Source organism: Xenopus tropicalis, chromosome 6 (genome assembly GCF_000004195.4).
Source record: "Xenopus tropicalis strain Nigerian chromosome 6, UCB_Xtro_10.0, whole genome shotgun sequence".
Classification (NCBI taxonomy): Eukaryota; Metazoa; Chordata; class Amphibia; order Anura; family Pipidae; genus Xenopus; species Xenopus tropicalis.
This window is the reverse complement of record NC_030682.2, coordinates 118,929,691-118,948,898: the sequence shown is the minus strand read 5'-3', so window position 1 is coordinate 118,948,898 and position 19,208 is coordinate 118,929,691. Positions and strand designations below refer to the sequence as shown.

At 40.3% G+C, this 19,208-nt stretch overlaps 1 protein-coding gene across 3 annotated transcripts; it reads right to left on the bottom strand.

The window, feature by feature from the left end:
• Nucleotides 1-1,955: 1,955 nt before the first annotated feature.
• Nucleotides 1,956-19,104, bottom strand: adhfe1 (alcohol dehydrogenase, iron containing 1). Of its 3 annotated transcripts, none has more exons than XM_012964466.3 (15): nucleotides 18,997-19,104; nucleotides 16,767-16,870; nucleotides 15,588-15,625; nucleotides 14,801-14,838; nucleotides 14,532-14,585; nucleotides 14,197-14,351; nucleotides 13,350-13,546; nucleotides 11,857-11,934; nucleotides 11,191-11,296; nucleotides 10,804-10,956; nucleotides 8,239-8,337; nucleotides 8,025-8,103; nucleotides 6,515-6,611; nucleotides 5,056-5,213; nucleotides 1,956-2,126 (listed from the first exon to the last, which is right to left on the bottom strand). In XM_012964466.3, exons 2-15 carry the CDS (start codon nucleotides 16,820-16,822, stop codon nucleotides 2,043-2,045), a joined length of 1,392 nt encoding a protein of 463 aa, XP_012819920.2. In that variant the 5' UTR covers nucleotides 16,823-16,870; nucleotides 18,997-19,104; the 3' UTR covers nucleotides 1,956-2,042.
• Nucleotides 19,105-19,208: the final 104 nt, after the last annotated feature.

Below are 19,208 nucleotides of genomic sequence, written 5' to 3'. Positions count from 1 at the left end.
TTCGAATCTTTCAGACCAATTCGGCAACTGATCTGCCCCTGCATGGGGACCCCTGACAAGCTTACCATATCGATATTTGGCCAAAAATCAGCAGGTGTTCATTGGGCAGGTTTGATTTTTCCATGCTTCCATTGTTTTTCCTGCAACTGGCTGAAAAAAGCTAATAACAGATTGGTTGCTATGGGTTTAGTGCCAAGGTACAAATTTGTCCTTCGTTTATAAATGAGCCCGACTATGGTCAGTTTTATCAGAAACCAGTTAATCTGCCAGTAAGTTTGGGAAGTGTGGAATAAAACTGGAGCACCCAGAATCATATAAGGAGGCATGTAAAGTTAGGGGTCTCAAGCTCACATCAAGAAGGATTTATTTAATGTGTCCTAAACACCTTCATATTTATTTGGTAGGACATAGTCATTTTAGAGATAATGGTGCCCCTACTGTTCATTGATTAACCTTTATTATCTCTTCTGAAAAAAAACAGGCTTTTCCACTGAAAACAGATAGAAAGTAAGACAAGTGAAGCGCAAATCAAAAAACTCTGAAGCTATCTCTATTATGTCTCAGAAGAGGCAATATGGCAGCCAGATTAGCACTATATTGCTATGCAAATACCATCAAGTCTGAAATTGCCAAAGCAGAACCCACCTCTCTTTAATGATCTTGTGCCCTTAAGCATGATTCATTGATAAAGCTTCTTTAGCCTCGTATATTCTGTAAAACATATTCTCTCTAATCCCCAGCTTTAGTCACAACCTCTTCTCCCTACAGATTGTAAGCTCTTTTATTTACACATTAACCCATTTATTGTACAGCACTGCAGAATATGTTGGCACTTTATAAATACATGTTAATGGTAATAATAACTCCCTCTTTTCCACTGTGAACAAATTTTTCTTGCAAACCTTTTAACCTTTTTTCCTATTTATTAAAAGGCTATATTTTATATCCTCTTTAAAGTTATGTAACTGGAAAAATAACTTACATGATTGTATAACTATTTTTCTTTTGTTTATTCCCCCAACTTCCATGAAGATGGCAGTGAACTATAGAAAATGACTAACGTGGACATTTTTAGCAGCATGAATACTCGGGGCTAAAATTTACTCTCCATTTATCCCTATGAGAATTGGCTGAAAGTGCAAATACCAGTAGCAGTTGACTCTTGGCTAAAAACACATTCTACCATATTTTAAGGAGAGATCACCTGAAAAGTATTCATGTTGTCACAGGGGCCACCAGCAGGCTACTAAAAGCCAGGAATTTCACAGGGGCATAAAGTTCAGAAACCAAAGAACAGAGGAAAGAGCCTAATGAAAAATAAGGGCCCAAAGAACACCAATGTCTGTGGCTTTAGGAAGACCCTAAACAGTAGTGGATTAAGGCTATGTTCCAGTGCTGGGATAAGGTATCCTTATATAGGAGGTGGGGCAGAAAAAATCAAGTTCAATCTTTTGTACTGGGAAGGTTAGTGTATGGTTAAGACATCCATGGACACCTGGGGGAAATGGCGGCTATTAAAACCCAAAACAGTGGATGGCAGAGGGGTTGATGTTTTATTGCAGTTCTGCAATGTGTATGTGTAATATTATTGTGGGCTGGAGTAAATAGGGGTGAGTAGGGCAGACTTGAGCATAAAAACTTCAAAATCCTCAGCTTTAAAAGGAAAATACAATTTGTACATTAGGCCCAGAAAGGTATGCATTAAATGTTTCTAAGAATATTGATCAATTTGGGCACTGAGCACTAGAAGGGTTTGGCCCTGTAAAGCCGCAACTGGTAAAGTGTTTTTATTGGCTTGGTACCCTCATTCTCATTTTGCATGTCCTTTCATTTTATAAATAATTAAAATTTACAAGTTATTCAGTGGGGCTGAATGTTGCTTTTTATCACTTGTGAAACCCAAATAAGGTGAAGAGATTGCAAAGAACCCCCCCAAAATATAAAAAAGACACGTGTACAAGACCCCAGCTTTATTAGAGATAACAATACCAATCACTTGCATGTTCCCTCATGGATTTATGCAGATCAACCACCAATCTGCATCAATAGAGTTTCATCGAGGCCTCAAATAACCCGGCAAGTTCCTCTTCTGAATGCGCTCGAGGAGACAGCTTTGTTACTCGCTCCTACGATAGAGAGAAAATATCCAGATTTTATCTGCACTTTCCCTTGGTTAACTAAACAATTAACACATAGTCCCAATATACAAAATTAAACACATTCTCAGAAGTGCAGCTTTATACATCTACCTATACAAGTCCTATGTGTTTTACTGAAGATTTACAGTATATATTAGTCCGTTGTAAATCTTCCTATAAAATATCACCTACAGAGGGCATGTACTGTGCCCGAGGAGGAGGTTGATACTGGGAATATAATATATAGGCTACTGTATATAATAGGGCCCTTCATGAACTTGTGATGTTTATTTTTAATCCCACCCAAGCTATATCAGAATGGGAAACTGGATAAGAATCTGCCTTAAATATTTACCTAGTCTGTTTATTAACAATTTAGCAACTGTTTTTAAATTCAAATATTTGTTTTTTGAAGAGAAGAACAGATATTTTTATTTTCAGGGCATATTTACCCACACATGATAGAAATGACTAATATATGACTTTAACATTTAATATGCAATAAAATTTTTAGGGTGTTTCTTTCGTTTATCTGCATGTATGTGAGAGTGAAACTTTCACATACAGATCATGATAAGATCAGGTAATCCTGCAGATTTTCAATGGATTTTTTGTCCATTGCTCCGCACAAGTGCCCCTTGGGAAGCATTCTAACCAGATGGTGCAATCCCCCTGGATTTTAGTCTGTCTGGACAGAAAACCTGATCTGCCCATTCCTTATGCTAATATGAATGAGGGTCATCCAAAAGGTGGCAGGGGTCTTCCCCTCTCACATCCCTTGAGAATAACCTGGTTGGAGAGCCAGTGGAATTCATGTATGTGGCCAAATCACACCCAGACAACCTGTTCAGCCCTTTGGCCTTAAACATGGTTGTGCTGTCCAACTGGCGGCCCGCGGGCCACATGCGGCCCGCGACCTCCCTCTGTGTGGCCCCCACCTGTCTGGCTGCTTTGATGGCTTACCTTTGAGTAAGCATTAAATGGTATCAGTACTGAGATTAACTGCCCCCCCTGCATGGTTCTCACCTCAGATTCAGGCTGTAATCCCTCTGTATTGTTTAAATATGTAATCCCCTGTGTTTTTCACACCTTTTAATACCTGCATTGTTCACCCCCTGCAGTGTTCACACCTCAGGCTCAGACTGTAATCACTCCCATTGTTCACTTCTTCACACCTCAGACATAGGTACTGTAGGCAGAGTATTGCACATACAGCTAGCATAGGGCAGGTAGAGTAGGCACACACAGGCAGCATAGGTCAGGGAGGGTATGGCACACACAGGAAGGGTAGGGCAGGCAGAGTATGGCACACAGAGGCAGCATAGGGAAGGCAGAGTATGGCACACACAGGCAGGGTAGGGCAGGCAGAGTATGGCACACAGAGGCAGCATAGGGCAGGCAGAGTATGGCACACACAGGCAGGGTAGGGCAGGCAGAGTATGGCACACAGAGGCAGCATAGGGCAGGCAGAGTATGGCACACACAGGCAGGGTAGGGCAGGCAGAGTATGGCACACAGAGGCAGCATAGGGAAGGCAGAGTATGGCACACACAGTCAGGGTAGGGCAGGCAGAGTATGGCACACACAGGCAGGGTAGGGCAGGCAGAGTATGGCACACAGAGGCAGCATAGGGAAGGCAGAGTATGGCACACACAGGCAGGGTAGGGCAGGCAGAGTATGGCACACACAGACAGCATAGGACAGGCAGAGTGCTGCCTATGTGTGTCATACTCTGCTTGCCCTATGCTGCTTGTGGGAGGTGAACCTGGCAGGGGTTTGTTGTGGGAGTTTGTTAGCAGTTGGAAATAGCCATTAAATGGTCCCTAAGGTGTGTAATTATGTACTGGGGGTTGCTATGCTATCCACAGGGGAGGAGGAGGCATATGGAATTTAAGGGTATATCTTAATATGACATAATTCTTTCACATATGAATGATGGTTGATATCCCCACAGTAAGGACCAATCATTTGGGATTTTGCTGTGCTACCACCATTGTGATAAAATAGGTGTGGTTTCAAAAAGGGGAGTGGTCAAAACTGGCTTCCATTAGCGGCCCTCCACCATGTATGCTAGAGAAATTCCAGCCCTCGGCACCGTAGAAGTTGGACAGCACTGAATTATAAGATCTGTTGAACCAGAAGCAAATTTCTCAGTACTGTCCTGCATACAAATATCAGCACAGGTATGGGATCTCTTATTAGAAAAATGTTATCCAAAAAGTTATGAATTATATCCCATATCCATATATTCATATATAGTCAATTTTGTCAATTTTAAGTAATTAATTCTAAAAAATTTAATAATAAAGTAGTACAGGTAGTGGACCCCTTATCCGGAAATCCATTATCCAGAAAGTTCAGAATTACGGAAAGGCCATCTCCAATAGACTCCATTTTAATCAAATAATTCACATTTTTAAAAATGATTGCCTTTTTCTCTGTAATAATAAAACAGTACCTTGTACTTGATCCCATCTAAGATATAATGAATCCTTATTGGAGGCAAAACAAGCCTATTGGGTTTAATTACTGTTTAAAGACCCCTTATCTGGAAAACCCCAGATCCCAAGCATTCAACCTTGTATTAGATGGTAATTGAGCTTTCCATAATTTGGAGATTCAAATATTGGAAAGACCCCCTTATCCAGAAACCCCAGGTTGCAAGCATTCTGGATAATAGATGCCGTACCTGTACTATAAAACATTAATAAATTAGTAGAAGCCCCTTTTCCTTTACTTGTTTTATTTGCTTGTCCAGGGCAGGGGCTGCTAGCTTCCACTTTGACTTTTGCCAGAGAACAGCCTAGAAACCTCAGTAAGTTAAAGAGTTAATAAAGCTTGCTGTGCTCCCCATTGCTTATTCAATAGATCAGGGACATACATGAAAGTGCCAGGTCAACTATCATCTTCATAATACCTGGGGCAAAGTTCCTTTCACCAGGGCTGGTATATCCTCAGTAGTATATCCTACAGCTGCCAAACCATCATCAACATTCAGGTCGTACAGAAATTTCCGTAAGGTGTCTGCCAAGATAAGCCCGGCCTCTTTGATTTTGGCAGTCCGGATGTCAGCTCCTATGTGAAGAAACAAAGCTTTGACTGTGGGCTCCAGAAATGAGGAGAAAGCTTGTTCTGGATTTAATTTGACCTCAAAACTGCTTGAATTTATAAATATTCATTACCCCATACTCATTCTACATTAGTGCCAAGGGTTTTATTCCCTATAAAGGTGGATAAAAGGCTATGGTAACAGCAGAAGACTTATTCTGTCATTAACGTGGCTTGTATAACTATTCAAAAGATATATTTAAAATATAGATACAAGATAATTTGCTGGCAAGGAAATACGTTACTGGCATTTAGGCTGTTGCACCAATTGTAAGTATTTGGGGACACCTAGTGTTCAAACATATTTTTCTCAGTGCATTCTACAGCCATAGTTATACGCAAGAAGGGTATTGGCTGCATTTAACTTTCAAATAATTAACTATGCCTTTTTTACTAATTGTATTTTTTAAAGCTGATATCATAGACATTATACAGTGTGGACCTTTCATATAAAAAATTAGGATGAAGACTCACATTTACAGATTTAATGTAACATTATGAGCACATTTTGGAATAACTGCTATAAGAAAGGCAAAGATAAATAATTACTCAACAATTAATTCTAGTCACACAACTGAAAACCCTGCCGTCCATAACGAAAAACATGCCCAAATGGGAGCCATCCAGTCAATATATACACTGGGAAAGTTGTTAACAGGAAAGTTCACCTTTGTATTAACTTTTAGTGTAATGTAGACAGTAAAAATGTGCAATTGGTCTTCACTTTTGTGGTTTTTGACTTATTTAGGTTTTTGTTTAGCAGCTATCTAATTTTGGGATTCAGCAGTTATATGGTTGCAGAGGTGTGAATGAAAGATGAATAAGAGAGGCCAGACAGAAAGATAAGTAATAAAAAGTAACAATAACAATATATTGTAGCCTCACAGAGCAATAGTTTTTTGGCTGCTGGGGTTAGAGACAGTAAGAAATCCAAGTCATTTAGGGCAGTGACAAACGGGGGAATAAGCCTGAAGTTTCCTCTCAAGGCAACTTCAGCGACTTCGGCAAATCAGGGCATTGCATATGCCATCCCACCGGCGACTTACATTCTAGCCGGTGGGATGGCATTGCGGGGAGATTATATATTAAGATCTAAACTCTGTGATCTAAAAATTGACTATTTATCCTTCCTTACTTAGTACTTCCTTCCTTATTGGCTGCATGTGAACACAAAATATATTACAACAGGTTCCAACAGTCCAGGAAAAAATTCAATACAAACTGACTACAAACCAATTAGGAAGAGAAAAATGAGGAGGAAATCCTACCCAGTATTTCTGCTGCCTCCAGATGTCGCTCAGGACACATTAATGCTGTGAATGAAAATACTGCAGGAGATGTGAGAACAACAGAAAGGCCATGGGGCTGCATAAAAACAAAAATAAAATGTTAACGGCAAATAGATTGTTATGAATGGTAACATTAGAACTCTGCATCATCAGCTAAAACTACTTTTTGGTGTATTCAGTAGGAGGCCCTGCAAAATGGGCTCAGAGCTACTTAAACCCTAACTGTGCTTACACACACTCTAACTGTACCCACACACCCTAACTGTGCTTACACAGACCCTAACTGTACCTACACACACCCCAACTGTACCCACACACCCTAACTGTGCTTACACAGACCCTAACTGTACCTACACACACTCTAACTGTACCCACACACCATAACTGTGCTTACACAGACCCTAACTGTACCTACACACACCCCAACTGTACCCACACCCCCTAACTGTGCTTACACAGACCCTAACTGTACCTATACACACCCCAACTGTACCCACACATCCTAACTGTGCTTACACAGACCCTAACTGTACCTACACACACCCCAACTGTACCCACACACCCTAACTGTGCTTACACAGACCCTAACTGTACCTACACACACCCCAACTGTACCCACACACCCTAACTGTGCTTACACAGACCCTAACTGTACCTACACACACCCCAACTGTACCCACACACCCTAACTGTGCTTACACAGACCCTAACTGTACCTACACACACCCCAACCTTTTATACCCGTGAGTCACACTCAAAAGTAAAAAGTGTTGGGGAGCAACACAAGCATGGAAAAGGTTCTTGGGGTGCAAATAAGAGCTATAATTGCCTATTTGGTAGCCCTTATGTGGACTGGCAGCCTACAGAAGGCTCTGTTTGGGAGTACACATGGTCCCAAACAGAAATTCAAAAATGAGCACCTACTTTGAGGCCCCTGGGAGCAACATTCAAGGGGTTGGGGGGCAACATGTTGCTCACGAACCACTGGTTGGGGATCACTGCCATAAGGGGTATATTTATCATGTTGTGTAAAAAGTGGAGTGAAACATTACTGGTGATGTTGCTCATAGCAGCCAATCAGATGCTTTGCTTTGGTTCTCTAACTGTTGAAATCTAATTGCTGATTGGTTGCCCTGGGCAACATCACCGGTGATGCTTCACTTCACTTTTTACACAGCATGATAAATGTACCCTGACTTCTGTACCCACACACGCCCTAACTGTGCTTACACACAGGCCCAGGGATTTCTCCCCACAGCTCCGTATGGAGCTGGCGGCGCGGGGGGGGAAGGAAAAGAAGAGATGTTCGCGCGTTTGTGCATGCGCTCGGGAGGGGTGGGGCGAATGGAGGGCGGCCCCGGGGCGCCGCGACTTTAAATCCGGCGCTGCTTACACAGACGTTAACTGTACCTAAATACATCCTAACTGTGCCTACAAACACCCTTACTGCACCTACACACATCCTAACTGAACAATGACATAAAATTACCACTAATGGATGATCCACTTCGTAATCTTTTGCTCTGTAGGTCTTCACGTGCCCTGCAATAGGGTACGACATTCCGTGGCTGCAAATAGCAGAACTGTATTATTTTGGCTGGCCACAATATTAAATTTAAAAGTAAATGCAATGGCGAACTATTCCTCACAATAGCACTTCCACACTTACAGACAATAGAGAATTGCCAGTGTAAGGAACTTACCAAAGGTGTACCCCTGCATTTCCAAAGCCTACTCCTGCAAATGAACTTGCCAAGTGCATGGCGAACCGAGCTTCGCGGTCATCAGGATTTCTTACAGCTCTGTGGATCAAATGATATATATATATATATAGTGGCATCAGATGATCATAGTCAAGTGGTAATGTCTGACTGGTGGTCCTCCCTGAGATTCTCAGGATATGTCTAACCCAGGACTGATTATTGTATCACAGTCCATTATGAATGCATAATTGTAATATAATTTGCCAGCTATAATTAGGTACAGAGAAGTTTAGGCCCACTGATAAATGTAACTAAGAACCCTGCTCAGTGGTGGGGAAAAAAAACAACCCCACACTCCACCAACAAACAACAGGTTTACCCCCAGCAAAAGGACTTTATCCAACCACAAGAATCAGGGATCATATGAAGGAGATCACTGTATAAAGATTCTACCTTGAGCAAAAAGGTACCTAACTCTAATCCCTGCAGCAAGGCCTCTGTTATCTAAATAAATGTACCCTCAGAACAAATAAATGTACCCTCAGGACAAATAAATGTACCCTCAGGACAAATAAATGTAAAACTGCTTAGAGGGCTCTGCTTTTTTAAAGGAAAACTATACTCTCCCACAATGTAGGTCTCTATAAAATATATCACATAAACCACCTCATGTGTAAAACCCTGCTTCATGTAAATAAACCTTTTTTAGTAGTATGTGCTATTGGGTAATCCTAAATAGGTGCCCTTTAAAACAGCTATTTTAAAGGACATCTATCACCCTAAAATTGCTTCCCCCACCAGAGGTCTGGGCTAATAGAGCCTGCACGCCAGCTGGGGGAAACAATTGTCTTTTTAAAAAAACAAAGCCCCTTACAGTGTTAGGCTGCCTGCAGTGGGAGCGAGGCCCCGGGTCGGGCAGCTATGTTGTGGCAGCTATTAGCCCACAGACTCTGGTGGGGGAAACAAATTTAGGGTGATAGGTGCCCTTTAAGAATTAAGGGCTGCCTCCAGGGATCATATGATTCATGGTGCACACAAACAAGCCAGGCACATACATTCTAGGCCTCATCAGCCAATGAATGGACAGAATTCTGTCCTTTACCCCCACACTACTTCCTGTTACAGTTAGAGCTGCATTATTTCCTGTCAGCTGATCTCTGAGGGAGCACACAGCCCATCACTAAATGGTGGCTCAAGGGAAAGGATATAAAATGGCAATATTTACTGATATACAGTATATATATTCCAGTATGGTAAGATTCTGTCATGGGAAAACATGTTTTTTCAAAGCATCAGTTAATAGAACTTCTCTAGCAGAATCCTGCATTGAAATGTGTGTTTTCAAAAGAGCAAGCAGATTCTTTTATATTTAATTTTGAAATTTCACATGGGGCTAGCCATATTATTCATTTCCCAGGGTGCTACAGCCATGTGACCTGTGCTCTGATAAACTTCAGTCACACTTTACTGCTGAGCTGCAAGTTGGAGTGATATCTCCCTCCCAGCAGCCGATCAGCAGAACAATGGGAAGGGAGCAAGATAGCAGCTCCCAGTAGGTATCAGAATAGCACTAGTGGCTCCTTCTGAAAGCTCAGACAAACCAATTAAAGGAGACATATTGGATTAATGGGAAAAACACTAATTTTGTAGGCAATTATGAATAACATACAGTGCTGGTTTCCCTTTGGGCTGAAACATTAATCCTATCTGTAACAATGGCCCCTTTATTGGAGCTCCCTATAGATCCTATCACTTCTCCGTCCAGTGTGAAATGAAGAGTGGGTGTGTCCTAACGGTCCCTGCCAGAAGCACAGTAGGAGGGGGAGAGCCAATCACAGCTCTGCAGTCACACAAGCAAAGACCGGCTTCAGTTCCCTATCAGGTCAGCCTAGCTGCTGATTGGTTCCTATCCTACAGTGCAGGGTACGGAGGGCCGCCGGCTCCCCAGCTCATCCAGAGAATTCAGCCAGCAGGAAGTGGAACAGATGGGCGGGACTAGTGGGGTTCTTGTGGAATTTCTCAATAAATCAGCCTGAAACACAACATTTTTAAGCACATTCCTTCTATATCTAGAGGAGTATAATTCCCTGGTACATAATTTTTTATAGGATATGTCTCCTTTAACAATGCTTTTCTGGTGAATTTCGTTTTACACAGAATAATAAATAGGCCCCTAAATACGTACTATACACCAAATACTCATTTCATAAATATTTTCATGATTATTACAGCTACAGCTAAAAAAATACATTTTATATTACATACACATTTGTAATACCGGGAATTTTCCATTTTTACTTATTTATGTCTCCTTTAATTTAGTATCAGTTTTGAAACCACTAATATAAAACATTTGCAGCAATAGTTCCACCTACTGTTCATTTTTGCTAATGAATTCATTCACAGTTAATCATATCCTACCTTGTAAAAAATTGAATTCATGTAAATTGAAAATATTCAAGTTCTCTGAGCATTTTTACATTTGTTTTTGTTTTGTATTTGTTTTGAGTTTTTACATTTTCATGAAAAATAAAAAAAAGATGCTGATAGGCAAAGTCAGCTTACCTCTTTAAATACTTGGCCACGATCCTCAAGGCGTGTTTAGCCCACACATCGCTAATAGGGTTGCTCCCCTGATAAGCTGGGCGGTTAATTGGGTTGGTAGGACAGGGGCTGCGCATGTTATATGGAAGGGCAGTGTAGGACTCCAGGGAATGGCTGGAAGAAATACATCCCAATGATTTTTTTCTCTCCATTTACATTAACAATAACCAGCACATGATCCATCGGAAAGAAAAATGATAAAGGGAAAAAGAGTGACACCTCCACATTCAATAAATCCTGTACCCACATTTGGTTATTTGGTTGCTCCTAATGCCCCCAGGCCTTCAGCGTCAGAGCTCTGCTGTAAAGTGCTAGAGATATAATGATGATGATGATGATAATACTTACCACAATACATCAAAACCGCTGTTTGCAACTACTCTTTCAGGCATAGAAAGTGTGTGCACTGGGTCAATCAAACCTAGAGTGGGCTTAATAGCTCTAGATGCAATACCTAAAATAGAAAACACTGAAATGTAACACTGAAATTCATTATCATCAGGCTTCGCCATGTAAAAAGCGCCATTATTTTTTAAGCATTTTTTTTCTTCCACCAGAGCTTACATAATTTTGTTTTACACAGCATAATAAATAGGCCCCTTAGTCTGACTATATACCAAATACTTATTTCATAAATATTTTCATTATTTAATCCAGCCTGAGGTGCTGAGCTTAGAAAGACCCATATACATGTGCTTACTGAAAGCAGTAAGGGCTGTGAAGGCTTGTATAACTACAATCCACTGGGATTTTGTTCTAGAAACTAAAAACATATACACTAAGGATGTTCAGCCTTTAACAGAAATACAACTGCAACAACAGCTGGGGGCCCTAATGTTATATTATCCTATTTTGTGTTTTTTAATTATTTTTCTTTATTAAGGCCCTCTTCTGTGTATTTCTGAGTCTGTTCTGGGATCATTTGGACCCTATTAACTAGATAGCAGTTTCAAAATGAATATCAGTCCATCAACCTTTATGAAAAGGAACAAATGAAAAATGTATAGTACGCACCTGTTTTAGCTTTTAGTTCTTCATAGTCGAATATAGCGATTCCTGTTGTCTCACTTCCAGTTCCAGATGTGGTTGGGACTGGCAGGAAAAGTTCTCATTACATGTTAAGAATAGTAATGTTCTTTTTCATCAGTTCCATCACTTTGATACTATTGACTTGTATTCATATGCAGACTCCAGAGCATTAAAGCATCACCCATACCTATTGCCATTACTATTTCCATACCTTTATAATAAAATACCTAGCAAATATGCTGGGCATTTTTATTGCATAGCAAGTTATTTATAATCACAAACCTATTTTAAATCTGGGCATATTTGCTTCAGTGGGCAATATGGATCTTCTCTTTACTTTAAATAATGCTTCTTATATGTCACCACCCCCATCAGGCCTGGACTGCCAATCTGTGGGTTCTGGCAATTGCCAGAGGGGCTGCTGTAAGATGCCATTGACAGTCACTATTTATTGGGCTGGAGGGGGGCTGTTTGGCCTCTGTGTACTTGAAATGCCAGGGACTATTTTGAATTCCAGCCCAGGCCTGACCCCCCTATTGATGTTTTTACTATCTATTCCCTGAACTCACAGATATATATCCCAGACAGCTAATGAGCTCTCATTCCAAGCTGGCCTTCAGGCCAATGCCCTTCATTATACACAGGAATAAGCACTGGCACTCAAAGCAGGTACAAGCAGGGCAAGCCCTTGCAAGTTTACTGCGAAAGTGCAACTTTTCGAAGCAAAAAGCCCCTTTGTCAAGTCAAGCTTGACAAAGGGGCTTTTGTGCTCCAAAACATTGCACAAAAGTTGCTTATAATTAGCCATTCTAGAACATACTAAAAGTTAACTTTAGTCAACTAAAGGTGAACAACCCCTTTAAGGTAACTGATGGAGGTTTGAGGGTAGGAGACTGTTACAAGAACTGACAAGGACTGGGCAACCATGATACCTATAATAAGACTTTCAATGGCATATGGACCATATGAAACACTTCAGAAACACTGGTCTAGGTGTGAAAACACGCCTTTTCCTAATTGGTTAGAAGGGAGAAAAAGCCGAACTCTAAATATAAACTGTGCATTATACGTAACTGTTCCTTTAAATATTATCATGCAATAAATAGTAATTTTTCATTTTCTAAAGTTCAACAGAATGAATGCTCTTAGCAGAATTTAACTTGGAAATCACTTTTAATCTGATTCTGGTTATCATGCTGGGGTTTGAAGCCAAGCATTTCTAAAGGTCAGTTTTCTAACTCATCCCATTAATTTCAGCGGGTGCAGGTGCCTGTCCTGTTCAGTCTCAGGAGTCTCAGGGTACCAACTTTCTGAAGCAACACGGTCATTCTTTTAATGAGAGCGTAGAAAACAAATGGCAAGTTTAAAAGTATTTTGATTTTACCACAATGCTACTATGGAACTTACTGAGGTTACTTTTCAGTATGCCATATGATGAGCTACTGTGTGGCACTATGGATATGCTACACTGTCCTTACCCGCAATGAGTGGTTTAAGTGGCACGGTCACTGCTTTGCCTTTTCCTATTGGAGGGTTGACATAATCCAGGAAATCAGCCCCAGGGCTAGAAGAGTACAAGTTGGCAGCTTTGCATGTGTCAATTACAGAACCTCCTCCAACACCAACATAAGCATCAAACTGCCCTTTCTTAGCAAACTCAATAGCATCCATAAAGCTGTAGAGAGGACAACATGGAAAATGTCAAAATCTGCTGGAACTTCATTAGTGTGCTATAGTCACTTTAAAGGGGAACTCCACCCAAACACAACTTCAGCTTTTTGAAAAGTAAACATAATTTCAAGCAACTTTGCAATATACAATTAAAACATATGCAGCTTTTTCATCATTTTTAATGTAATAATATGGCTCAGAATAGTTACCTAAGCCTAGGCCCCTGTTTTATACTTTGAGATTAAAATAAAATATAACAGTAGTCGACTGTCCTCAGCCTTCCTTTAGCCTGCATCCTTCAAATCCCACAATTCCCTGCACATGTCATGTCAATAAGACAAGGAACATCACAGTGCATGTATCATCACATGCAATGCATCATGGGTTATGTAGTTCCTTATGTAGCTGTTACATCCCCTGCAAGTATTTCAAATGATGCAGAAAAGAACTGTTTTTCAGCTAGATTTTAACATATAAAATGGTATTTATTCATACTTTTTGAAGATAGGTATATTAGGGGTTTCTGAGTTGTGTGGGGCTAACAAATTTTGGTTCCCCTTTAATATAGCTGCTGGCTGTTAGAGGATACAATACAAATCAAACAGAAATAGATGGAGATCCACAGATTCCATTTTAACATACAAAACAGAATACCTTTTATCGGTTGGCTCCACTCGGACCCTGTCATACAATTTGAAGCTGACGTTATTCTTTACTAGTGAATTTAATACAGCCTTCACAGGGGAGAGCTCCACAAGGTTCCTATCAGTCATCACACACACATTCCTGGCTCCCAGATTCTGCAAGTCCTGCACGACAGAGAACCATACAGCCTCATCAATGTCATCCACAGCAAATCTTTCAAAGAGAGGAGAGAACCCTGCCTTGACCATGTTTTCTTAACTATAATGGCTGTACCATGGATAATTAGTTTAGTTGTGACATATTAGTCTTGCCTTGGAAAATACCAGCCCACACTTAGGTCTTACCATGCCAATTTCCTGGGTAACATTTTCTCCATATCTAATGTTTGAAACTGCCATCTACAAGAGAAGAAGAAATGTCATTATATGGATTGATGTATACTGTCCTTGTTTTCAGCCTCCAGTGGAAGGATAGATCATGCACAAGTTTCAGTAAGTCATGTGACAGAAATTATATCACTAAGCACCGATTATAACTTATGACATTGATAAGCACCATTTATAAGGATCTAATTTACAGGATATTATTGTGTATTATTTACAAATATATTTACCTCAAATGCATACTCTGTTTTTCTCCCAGTAACTGGAGCTAAGGAAGGAATAGAAGGATAGGAGGTCCAAATTATTTATATAGCTTTGTTTTTGATTTTTTATTTAAATAGTGTATTTTTTTTTAAACCCTGCTTTACAGTGGTGTGGTTTCTGCTGGAAAAATAACATTTTCTGTAAGAAGCTTTATTACATAGGCAGTGATCCCCAACCAGTGCTTATTTTTGAATTCTTGGCTTGAAGGCAAGTTTTGGAGGTACAAAGACTATGGGGCAGATTTACTAAGACACGAACGCTCTGAGTGTATTGTCGCAGAATTTTTCGTTGCTTGCGCGACTTTTTTGATGCCCGCGCGAATTTTTCGTACGCTTGCGCGAAAAAATCGGAAAGGTTTTCCCACTGTTTACAATGTTCGGTACGAAAATTTCATGACTCTTGGATCGCCAATACGATATTATCGTGTCTAATACAATTTTTTCATAAGCATTTTCGTGATATTTGCGATCTTCAGAAATTTTTGTATCCAATCCGAATTTATCCCATTCGTGATTTCATGAATCTGCCCCTATGTGTACTGACAAACAAAACATCCTATTGCTTGTGTTGCTCCCCAACTCTTCTGACATTTGAAAGGTTGGGGATTCCTGACATAGAACAACACACAAATGTAAAGTAAACAATCTTCTTTGCACTGGCAGGCGAGGCACTCTATTAAATACACACATAGAAAAACATTTTCGCATTGTACATATATTTTCCATTTTATTGACAAATAAGAAGAATCAGTACCTTGAGAATAAGTGTGAGAATGAGCCGGACACTTGCATCTAAAACACAAAGAAGAAAAGGCAATGACTTACAGGGCTGATATTCACCTGAACGTTCAAGTTTGAAATTATTTTGTTTTGAGATTTCTGTTTTTTTTGTTTTCAGATGAGCAGGTAACCAATGAGAGATCACAAAGAAGTATCTCTTGGCAATAAACTCCCTAAACAGACAACCTCTTCTCTTATGATGATGAGACAGCTTCATGCCATGTCTTTTCCTTCTGCATTCCTGGTCTGTTTTTGAGGTCAGTAAGGAATAGTTATGGGGCATGGGACATATATATTGATTATCCAGAAGTCCACCTACATCAAACCTCAGGTATTGCAGAACCCAACATGCTGAAAGCTTCTGAACTCTTTCACTGGTAACGATCTCACAGTTTGTCTCAGCTGTTCTATATCTATCCATACTTCGCCGCTTTTGATTTGGCATGGGAACTTTTTCTTCAACCATGGGACAAATAATTCCCAGAGAGTATTAATTACCAGAAATGCTATTTTTCATGAGAAGAAATAAAAGATTAAAGCCCAGCCTCCTGAAGGCTTCTGAAGAAATGAAATAAAGCCAAATAAAATGCTACTGCATATTCATGGTGCACTTAGTATTCTGTTGTGAATCACATGCAAGATATCCCTTCTGACATAATGCTATGCCTATTGTAGTATTTTTATATGTGACGTTACACAGCATATTGCAGCATTAAAGGGGAACTCCTCCCAAAAACTGTCCGTCCATTAGCCCTATCCTTAGCTAAAGCCATAGGGCAGGAGGTAAGAACAGGGCTTCTTTGCACCCTGACCCTGCCAGTGCTCCTTAACTCATGCTTCTGAATTATGAGCAAGTAGGGGAAAGGGTAAGGGGCAAGAGATGGCACACACAGGTACCTTACCCAACCTGCTCTTCATTAATAAAGCAGCCAATGCTATATTCATGGTGGAAGTGTAGGTCTACTAACGGCACAGCACATCAGAACAGAGTAAAGTGTAGGCCCACAAAGTCATTTGTGCCTGTAGTTTGCACTCTTCATATATGTTTAGAAACAGCAACCCAATTCTGGAATCACTGTTTAGCAACATTGGGAAAGTATCAAAGTGCCAAACAATAAATTTAGGACACTTCTTAGTTTACACGATAACTTACGATGCTCGCTGCAGTTGCCTCAATAAATGGATCACTTGGTCCCGTCTTGCAGCCATCGCACTAAAACGCCTCTGTATGGGAACTGATTATACACTGTGCACACACTGCTATAGGAAAACAATGACATTAAACAATATATGGATACTCTGCTTATATATATCTTTTTTAGTTATGTATTCTACTAGTAGTGTCATTCACATCTGTGCCCATTCTGTGGGCAGTCTAAAATAATTGGCACAGCTAAGAGCTAGAAAATAAAAAAGTTACATATAGGTGGCTATACCGTATACTGTATGTATTGTCTTCAGCCCTAGATAAGAGATCAAGATAGCATATACCTCGCGAGGCAACTTCGGCGATTTGCCGAAATCGCCTGCGCAGCGTGTGTCATCCCACTGGCGACTTACATTTTCGCCGGTGGGATGGTAGTTCGGGGAGATTAGTCGCCCGTGACAAGGGAGATTTGTCGCGGGCGACTAATCTCCCCGTGTGCCAGAGCCCTTACTTAGGGCAGCTTTCCCATGGCAATTAGGACTAACTCCCCCTCCCTGCTGGGCCTGGTTGGTTAGCTGGTCACTGGTCACAGCCATATTTGTAAATAGTGTAACTACAAGTTATTGGTCCTCACTGCAAAATCATTTTAGAGTTCCCCATTGAAAATAAGATATTTTGTCATACATATATCTTAAAACTACTTATCACTGCTTCACTGCCCCCCCTGTACCTGTAGGGTACCCCAGTAATCACGCAGTCTGCGTCTATAGTTATGGTCCTAGTACTTTGGTTGGAATTAGTTTCACCTGCTGTTGGGTTTAATTTGGGGGATCACACCCTGCCCACTGCCCACTAGATAAACCAGATTGCTCCTAACGGATATGCTGGCACTATTATAGCTTATAATAATTCTCAAACTGGTACCAAATGAATGCCATGCTTACACCAACGTTCGAGTTTAATTTTTTTTCACAATTTTATTTTTTAGAGCCAAAACTCACACCATTTGAATTATGGTTCAAAAACTTGAATGTATGGTATTTATTAAGAAAAAACCCCCCAGAAAACTTGAATGTAGAACTTTGTAAGCTCATGTAGCTCATTTTTAATTTGAGTTTTTTTGAGTTTATAAACTCACAAATTTGAGGTATTTGAGTATTTCTATTTTTCCGTATTAATAAATAAGCAAGCATTCAAAATGCGAGTTTATTGAAATGAGAAAAATAATCTCAAATTCACTCTAAAATTGATAAATAAACCCTTTGGTGACTTGAGGAAGGAATAAGAATAAGAATCAAGCTCCAGAGCTGCTACTGAAGAGCTAACGCATTCTGATTGCTTACAAGTAAAAGCATGATGAAGTATAAAGCTTTAGTCTGACATGGCATACCATGTTTTTTTTAGATGTTCTGTTTATGATTTCAATTAGACTGCCTTTTTTCAACTGCTTATAAACCCATTACATTTCATAATGCCCAATATAAAGCATCTTCCCACTAAATACATATACTTTAAAGCACCTACTTATAGCATATATCACCAAGGCCTTCTGACCCTCCAAGTAATTTTAAAGGACCATTTACTTGTTTACAAAGGTAGAATTAAGTGATAAAATGCTACAATTACAGCCTTAAACTCCAACATTATACAGTGCCAAAGAAAATAAATCATCTTGTGACTATAAATCAATAAGTGTATTAACATATGTGTAATCAATACAGAATCCCTTTGTATGAGATTAATCAGTCTGTCTAAACGTGTGCGTCATGCTCTTTCCCTTCGCACTGACGCACAAGGCTGCCTGGAATAGCTGTGCCCAATGGTACACTTACAAATAGTTTTCCTTGCCCGGTGAGACACAGAGGTGAGCTCCCTGCCACTGCAACAGAATGCCAATGCCCACGGATTGATAGCACATAGAATACTGAGCCCAAACTCTAATGCATGCAGAATACTGATTTGAGACAACAGACTGAGGACACTGACCCTACCCTGTGTATATTTGTCTATCACTTTTACTCTGCCCCTGGCACTGCTGCACTGAAACAGCATTCCATAAAGCAGGCTCTGACATTAGTAAGTTGTCCTTGCCATGCTACATTCCAGACCGTGTGCTCTCTCCCTTCCTATTAAGCGTTGCTACTGTTTAACTCAGTACTAACATTTCCACTTTGTTTCACAGAGAAATTAAGATACATAATTGGATTGTGCAGGAAATAGTATCTGCGTTACAGACCCAGTTTCAGTGCTCCCTTGGCTCCTTCTGGAGGGCTGGCCCCTGAGTGCAGTACTTTCTCTGTGTTTATCCGGCTGTTGAATCCTGCCTGGCAGTAACGTGATCTTATACTGACTGGGAGAGTCCCACCCTCCACTGCTCAAAGAGGGTTGTGACTATGTACAGCATAGACACCAGCAACAGGGCATGCTGGGATTAAACACATGACATAA

Bases quoted from the DNA above. Each gene is read 5' to 3' on its own strand.
- adhfe1 (XM_012964466.3), bottom strand. From the start codon at position 16,822: ATGGCTGCAAGACGGGACCAAGTGATCCATTTATTGAGGCAACTGCAG. The intron at 11,935-13,349 runs GTAAGGACAGTG...TTTTCCTGCCAG, and splicing joins ACTTAAACCACTCATTGCGG to TCCCAACCACATCTGGAACT. The intron at 5,214-6,514 runs GTAGGATTTCCT...TTCTTCACATAG, and splicing joins GGAGGCAGCAGAAATACTGG to GAGCTGACATCCGGACTGCC.